Source organism: Rhagoletis zephyria, unplaced genomic scaffold, assembly GCF_001687245.7.
Source record: "Rhagoletis zephyria isolate East Lansing unplaced genomic scaffold, Rhagoletis_zephyria_1.1 Rzeph_scaffold_08976, whole genome shotgun sequence".
NCBI lineage: Eukaryota > Metazoa > Arthropoda > Insecta > Diptera > Tephritidae > Rhagoletis > Rhagoletis zephyria.
This window is the reverse complement of record NW_016166055.1, coordinates 3,101-11,883: the sequence shown is the minus strand read 5'-3', so window position 1 is coordinate 11,883 and position 8,783 is coordinate 3,101. Positions and strand designations below refer to the sequence as shown.

Sequence of the window (8,783 nt, the reverse complement as noted above, 5' to 3'; positions counted from 1 at the left end):
ATGCCGGTTAATTTATAAAAGTTTTTAAATATGCCACTGTGTGTCGCCCAAAAAAATCTCATATTCTTCCACGCAACATCAATTTTGGTCAAATGATCCCATCTACTAGCAGCTATGCATTTTATTGCTGGTACTTTGTTTCCACTACAAAGCGTCGAAGTATCAAAATTCAACATTCACTTTCGCCAAACTCCCACTGCATACTTTAGACAATGCAATTCGACAAGCAAAAAAAAAATGGTTGCATGCAACATCCGTAAATACCTCCCATCATTAATGATATAGTATGTATGTATGTATGTATGTAGATATGTGCACAGTCATAAATGATTTGCAGAGTAACCGACAAAATGTGATATGTTGATTGAATGGACTTTTGTTTGCAATGAGGAATCGGATGTCATTGCGAATGTTGAGGAATTATTGCTGTTGCAAATACAAACGCGGTATGTGTTGCAAAGATGCGTCAGTCAGCCAAAAACAAAAAAACAACCAATTGTAAAACATTATATGTACCTACTACAAGTGATGGATTGTCATTAACATAACTGCAACAACATCAAATGCTACAACAACATTCATCTGACTGTCGATGAGGCTGACTTTCGGCTTCATGCAACATTGATTTGTGGCAGTTGATGGCGCCTGTAGATATATTGATGAGCTATTCGAGTAATTGAGCCAGAGATGGTAATGAATCAGGTTTGGACCGACGGACGAAAGTGTAACGGGTATACTAAATTGGTGGTTATTGCCCTTACGTGACAGTCGATGGATAATCGAAAAATTCCCAGTCATCTGCTAAATGCCACTTCACACACATACACACAAACAAGCAAACATTCATAGAGGAGGACTCACCTTAAAATAAAAGTTTGCAATTCCACAAATACTGTTGTGTTTCGTGTGTCACTGCTGCTGCTGCTACTCCTCCTCCTCTTCTTTTTCTTCTTCTTCTACAGCGAGTGACGATGACAGTGGAGAAGTGTGAATGTCCCTTGGTTAGTTCAAAAAGTGCCGGCAGGCTGGCAGGCAAATTCAGTTTCGTTCAGCAACAGTTGTTCCGTTGATTGGTAAGTCTTTTGTTATTATTGTTGTTGTTATTATTATTATTATAGTTGTCTTCTATGCGCTAGATGTATGTATGTATATGAATATGTGAGTCTTTATTGAAATATTTGTGTCTTTTTTGTTGTTGTTGTTGTTGTTGTTGTTGTTGTTGTTGTTGTTGTTGTTGTTGTTGTTGTTGTTGTTGTTGTTGTTGTTGTTGTTGTTGTTGTTGTTGTTTTCATTTATTATTCCTCCTCCATTGAAGGCCACAACTATGCGGCTGGAATGACTTTTTGCTCTTTATGTTTGGTTTGTTGCTTTCGCTGCTGCTGCTGCTGCTGCTGCTGCCTCTGGCTCTGACTCTGACTCTGCTGTTGCAGTTGTTCTTCTTGTGTTTGTTTTCCTTGTTGTTGTTGTTGTTGTTGGTAGTTATTTGTTATTCGCTGTCGCTGTTGTCTTGTATTGTATTGTCTCTGTTGCATTTGCTGTTGTTGGCAATCGTGTTGTTGCAACTTAATTTGTTGCATTTTTGCTACCGCTACCCGTTGACGGCGCTGCTGGTTTGCTGTTTGTTGGCTGCTCGTTTTTTGCACTTCCTCTTATTTTTCGTTTTCAGCCGTTGTTGTTTTTTGGTTGTTTTATATTATTGCGATTGCCGCCCAGCTGCAGCTGTGCATTCAAGCAGCCACAACAACACTGCTGTCGTCAACAAATAACTGTCTAACCAACAATGCAATTGTTCGTCCCACCTCACTCACGAATCAGTGAATGAATGAATTCGGCGGCGGTGGCTGGCTTTTACACTTTAATATTACTTGCTATGGACAACAGTTTTTATGCAAACAAGAAATACAAATATTTTTTTTTCCAATCGTTGTTAGCGTTTGTGTTCGTTTAATTTGCAAAATACTGGTTTCTGCAAAGAAAGAGAGGTAACAAAAATTGTATACAGTTAGAACTTGTTGAAGAATTGTGTTTTGAACTTTTGAAACATATTTGCAGTACATTGATACTTATATACAGTGGTGGCCACATAATTAGGGGCACTGCTTCTTTACAAGTTTTGACAATTTTTTCTCTATTATTTTTTTACAAAAATATGGCATACACAACAACGAGAGCTCAAAGTTTCAAACTTGCCAAATTTCAAGAACTTTTCATCAAAGATTCAAACTCTTAAATTAGAATTTCTAGAAAAATACGGGTATGCAGTTTAGTATAATATTTTGAAGTTTTAGGCGGCTAAGTATTTACGAATATTGCGTTTTTTTTTTTTGCTGACAGTGCTGCTCATTTTCTCTCATATAAAAAAAAAAATTGCGAACATACTTTGACACTTGTACAGTATTATACTAAAATTGAACGGGGTATAAGACTGCATACCCGAATTTTAAATTTTATAATATAATATAGAAAAAAATTCAATTTAAGTTACTTACTATTTACACAAAAAAATTCGGAAATTAAAGAATCTGAGCCTGTATAACACTTAAATGGCATATAGTTAACGATCGTATCTTTTTCAGAGAAAAAAACTGCATATTACTGCGAAAAAGTCCTGTTTCGCAGTAGGTATCTGCATTTAAAAATATAAGCATTTTTCACGGTACAGTATTTTTTCAAACAGTTTTACAATAAAATAAAGGAATTCCTGGTATTATGTGTACCGTTATACACCACGAGACAGAAGGATATGTCTAACAAAAATGTAGATGCAAATTTATAAAATTTTATAAAATTATGAAAATTAAAAAAAGTTGCACAACAACAATATTCTAGTTTGAAAAGTTACTATGTTCGACAACTTGTTTTGTATGGAAGAAAATCATCACACCGTCGTCAAAAAAAAAACTTAATACCCACGTGAATTCTAGCCTATTGAAACTTGCACCTTATTAATAAGCTACAAAACTGCATACTAGGAATTAAAAAATAATAATAAGAATACAACGCTGGTTGTTGTGAACTTTTTTTAAATTCCTCTACAAAGTTTGAAATGTCGATTTATATATTGTTAAGTATTACATAATTAACTAGTCTTTAATAAAACATTAATAAAAATGAAACAAACGAAAGGAAAATATACAAAACTGATTAGGATGTCGTGTCCCTATATATATATATATATATATAAACACTTGTTTATGTTTATTTTTTTTTTATTACTTTTTTTTTTTTTTATTTTGTTTTATTTTTTATTATTTTCTGTTTTTTATACTTTTTTATTTTTTATGTTTTTTTTTATTGTTTATATATTTTTTTATTTAGTTTGGAACAAATTTACGTCAAGGAAGAGGGATGACTCTTTTTATATATGTACATATATTTTTTATTTTTTATATATGTACATATATGTATTTTGTATTTTTTATATACGTATGTATGTATTTTTTATATTTTTGTATATATATTTTATTATTTTGTATATGTATATATTTTACAATTTTTTTATAAATAATTTTTTTTATTTTTTATATAATTTTTGTTTGGGGTATTCACAACGATGTATGTCGTAAACTTTAAACGGCTAATGTTATATTTGGGAGATTCGCAAGATACCATAAAAGCCATAAGTATTATGAATTTTCACATTGTTAAAAAATACTTGGTTGTATTCTCAACTTTGCTAAACATTTATTTAAACTTTTAAAATTTACAACATTGTACAACAATACGACACCGTTGTGAATACCCCATATCTATCAATTATATGCATGGAAAATGATTTTCATGAATTCTTGAGAAACTTTTTCAAGGTTCCTTAATATGAACCCTAATTTGTTATTTTCTGTTATTGCTCATAACCTTCGCGAAAAGCAAAAGCAAAAGACTTTGTGAGTAGCTCCCAAGTACTCAAACATTGCAAATGATGACCTTCCACTACACTTTTCGACAATTACAAAATAAGCAAGAAAACAAAGTTCCGCGCAATGATGCAAAATTTCTAAAGCATAGAAAGTCAAACAGAAAGAAAGTCCAAATATAAAACATAAAGGAGAAAATGCTAAAAAAAAAAACTTTTTCAGGGAAATGTGTTTTTTTTTTCGTTTATTTATGTATGCACATACATATATGTACATATGCAGCAGGTATGCGATTATCGGACAAAAAAAATTACACTTTCTTATTATTAGTTAGCAGGTGAATTTCGAAATATAGCGAAATTTTTGGTAATTTATGCAGATGATGAGAAAGAGAAGAAAATAAAAAATCGATGTGGAAAAATTACAAACGAGTACCGCTCACAATCAAAGCGTAATTTTAAATTGTAAAAATTCATTTTTTTTTTTTTTTTTTGTNGTACTTATCTTCAAGATATCTACGATATGCTCGAATGTATGTATATATATAAGTAAATTTGTACCAGCTTTTCTAAGTACGAGTTGACAATCAGACCAGCAACATAACCTTGAAGAAAGCAAAAAAAAATTTAAGGAAAATCTGAGAGATCATACACAAACACAGCGGATGAACACATATGTACATTCACACATTGTGTTTATTTGCACATAAATAACAATGAGATTTATTTAATTTTAATTCACCATCTGTGCTAAATTTTATTACACAATAGCAGCTATATATCTAATAGCTTGAGAGGTTGCAACGAACGCGGCACGCATTCAAAATTCGCAAAATGCAGTTCTAACAAACGTTAATATTTTTATCATTGTAATACAAATGTATGTACATATGTACACATGTATATATGTAAATGTAAAATCATGAAAATTGCCATTACAGTGTTTCACAGCAACAAGTGTGACGAGTGTGAACATCCGTCACCGCTACCACAAAAATATTTACGTTGCCGCTGTTGCTTCTTAGATTTGTTGCACATGCAAGCATAGTAACATACAATTAACATAAATAAGCGCTGCAACAATGCTGAGGGCAAGTGAATTAGATATCCACATACATATGCAATGATAGCTTAAAAAATGTGCAGTAAACATTAATGTGTACGTGTTTGTATATATTCTCAATGCATTAAACAATGAATGACAACGAATTTGGAAAAGGCGGTCAAAGGGCTCAAATTGCAACTGGGTATATATGTATGTTCACGGATGTATGCGATTTGGCTTAAATTATGCACATGGCCTTATTTCATTGATACCAAAATTTACCAAAATGGAAAATTATGGGCGTAGTAAATAACTAACTAAACTCAAAAGGTATCAGCGGAAAAATAATTAATTCCGACATTTATCTTTGTTTCTATCTTCACAATTTTTCATACAAAATAAATAATAAATAATAAAATAATAATCAGACTAATCATAGGCGCAAATATGTAGAATGAAACATTTCTTATTTTTTAATGACATTTTTCCGATTTGGAGGCCCAAAGGTTAAAAATTATTAATTATTATTAATTATCCAAGAAAATTACAAAGCTCAGTGTTGTGAAAAGTTGCCGACAAGAAATCAGAAAAGATTATAATTCCGAAAAATTTCAGATATACAGAAAAAATCAAAACTCTGACGCTCCCCGGAATTCCACAAAATAATATCTATACGCAATTCCGAAAAAACCCAAAATCCGAAAGAACACGGAATTCCGAGAACAAAATCTGAAATTTCAAAAAAAAAACAAATTAAAAGAAATTCTGAAAAAAATAGAAATTTTCGAAAATTCAGAAATTCCGAACAAATACGAAATTCTGGAAGAAAAATTCAAAACTAGCACCAATTCCTTAAGAACAAAATCTGAAATTCCAAAAAAAAAAAAAAAAATAGAAACGAAAATTCCGAACAAATATGAAATTCTTAAAAAAAAATCCAAATTTTGCAAAATCAAATATTCCAAAAAACTTCGAAAAATCGAAACAATCCAAAATTCTCAAATCATTCAATCCGCGTTATTCAATTCAATTCTGAAAAAGATGAAATTTCGGAAAAAATCGGAAGAAAATTAAAAAACTAAAAAGTCCAAAAATGAGAAAAATAAATACTTCCGAAAAAATCGCAAAATCTCCAAACAAATACCGGAGAAAACGTGAATCTGAACAAACAAATGTATCTATGTATCACAGTTCCAAAAAATTAGAAATATCGAAAAAAAATAATTCTGAGAAGATCCGTAACTACGAAATTCCAGAAAATCCATAAAATCCCGAATTCGGAATAAATTCAGAGCTTGTAAACTCCCAAAAAAATATATAATTCTAAAAAATCCAAAAAATCCAGAATTGCGTACAAATCCAGAGCATGAAAAATACGATATTCTAAAAAAATTCGACATTTCGGCAACATTGAAAATTCTAGAAAAATTCGATATTTCTAAACAAATCGAAGTTTCGAAAAATATGAAAACCCGAAAAAATACGAAAATCCGAAAGAAAACGAAAATCAGAAAAAATACGAAAATCTGAAAAATGCGAAAATCCGAAAAATACGAAAATCATAAAATCCGAAAAAATACGAAAATCCGAGAAAATACGAAAATCCGAGAAAATACGAAAATCCGAAAAAATACGAAAATCCGAAAAAGTGTGAAAATCTGAAAAAATGCGTAAGTGTGAAAAAGTGCTACAATCCGAAAAAATCTTAATAAATAGATACAACATTCTGAAGACCCCAAAAATTCTGAAACAAAACTGAAAACACTTAAAAACCCAAAAAATGCGGAAAAATCCTAAATTTAAAAACAAATTATTTGCTTTTAAAATTAAAAAGCAAAAAACAGCATATCGACGGCTGAGTGGAAGATCTCGGCAGCCGAATTCAAAACGCCCTATCTCAGTAAATGGCTGAAGAACACCTTACTTCAGAATTTGGCTGCAGAACGCCCTATCCTCAGAGTTTGGTTCAAAAACGCCCTATCTCATAATTTGGTTCAAAAACACCCGAGAAACATCCAGAAAACCATCACGAAAAGTTAGATTGGCATAATCCCTTTTTCCTTGTTCCTAAATTCTACTTAGCAACATTTCGCTTTAAACAGCCTGTCACAACAATGGCCCTCCTCCTCCTCTATTGAAATATTTATGCCAATATTTTATTTTTCGCAACTGCAACAAATGTATAACGCGTAATGCATATCTTAAATGATAAATGTATAACAAGGTCGGCATGCCAAGTTTGTATATCACAATAACTAAGTATAATACTATCTACAAAATTCATTATACCCAATTTAACACCTCTCAAATGAGCTGTAATGAAGCATATCCTGCTGTGACATATCGGGCACAACAAACGTACTATTATGGGTGTATTAACCTACTAAGAAACTGGTTAGTAAGAGGCATAAAAATCTCACTTCAATGACATACAAAGCCGATTAGAATAAGATATTGATATAGAAATAGCAAGCAGCGAGTGTACATAGATACGAATCAAGTAGAAAATTGAGGATGCAGATATTAAACGGCAACAACATTTAAAAACAAAAGTCCATAATTATATGTTTGTATGTACATACATACATATAACTTTATAGTATACTATAAATACATACAATATACTGCACTTATGTACATATGTCTGAATGTAGTATGTTTGATTTTCTAGAGCCCAAGAATCGCGCTGTCTTGCCTACATATGGCACAGCACTGCAACAACCAGGACGCGGATTTCACGGTATATGCACAGGCATTTATGTTCTTGAACCAATGTACATATGTATATACATATTTATGTATGCAACGGCCTTGGCGTATAACAAACTACGCGGACCGGATGCGCTCGACTTGGCTGACGGTGAACGACAGCAAGTGGCATGTGGCATTTTAATAGCCAGTATAATAATACCTGAAGTGGCATATTGACCACTGGTCTTTGCTGTTATCACATGCGGCTTTGTTTGAGTATAAATAAATAATAAAAAAAAGCTGCGCAAATCCGTTAATGGAATACGCATTAAACTGGCGGCAGGGTTCTTTTTATGGTTATAACGTTTTCTTTTTTATTGATTTTGTCTTTATAACATCCGAAGAAATATTGGACTCTGCAAGATTTATCAGGTAGGAGGGAATACACATAACTATTCATGTATGCAGCATAGCACATATTTTATTGACCTTATTATGTTCATTGGTAACTTTTTTTGATTTTATTTTTTGTGTTGAATTATTTATTTTTATTGTGGCGTAGTTATCCTTGTTTTCAATCGAAAAATTGAAATTTTTTTATAGAAAATTATAGGAAAATTTAATGATTTTCGATTCGTACGAAAACACGAATATGCCCAATGATTAATTAACCGACTTCACAAAAAGGAAAAAAGTTGTCAATTCGTCGGAATATTTTTTTATTTTTATTTTACTTTTTTTATGTATGATACCGCATAACTTTGCACCACGTTAACCGATTTCTATAATTCTTTTTTTAAAGGAAATGTGTTACCTCCCATACTATTTTGGTTTAAATCCGACCATTGTATCATGAAGAAAGTAACGATAATCTTAAACTTGTATATGAGAATTGTAGTGGGTTTTGTTTTTTTGCTTAAAAATTACTTGTTTTAATTATTTTTATTCATATAACTATTATTTTTGTTTCTTAATTTTTTGATTTTTTCATATTTTTTACTTTTTTAAATGTTTTCCTTTTTCTAATTTCACTCTTTTTAATTTGTTATACGTTTTCAGTATTTTTTACAATTCATTTTGGTTTCTTTGTAAGCTTTTGGTATCTTATATACATATGTACATATAATTCAATTTATGAGCCATTAATTGTTCAGTTAATTTAATTGCTTTCTTATTTACAGCATAATTTTTTTA

General features: G+C 31.1%; 1 protein-coding gene across 1 annotated transcript; it reads right to left on the bottom strand.

Moving 5' to 3' along the window:
• Positions 1 to 1,150: 1,150 nt before the first annotated feature.
• LOC108375458 (ataxin-8-like) lies at positions 1,151 to 1,967 on the bottom strand. The gene is made up of 2 exons (XM_017631591.1): positions 1,267 to 1,967; positions 1,151 to 1,189 (listed from the first exon to the last, which is right to left on the bottom strand). Exon 1 carries the CDS (start codon positions 1,575 to 1,577, stop codon positions 1,323 to 1,325), a length of 255 nt encoding a protein of 84 aa, XP_017487080.1. The 5' UTR covers positions 1,578 to 1,967; the 3' UTR covers positions 1,151 to 1,189; positions 1,267 to 1,322.
• Between the last annotated feature and the right edge of the window lie 6,816 nt (positions 1,968 to 8,783).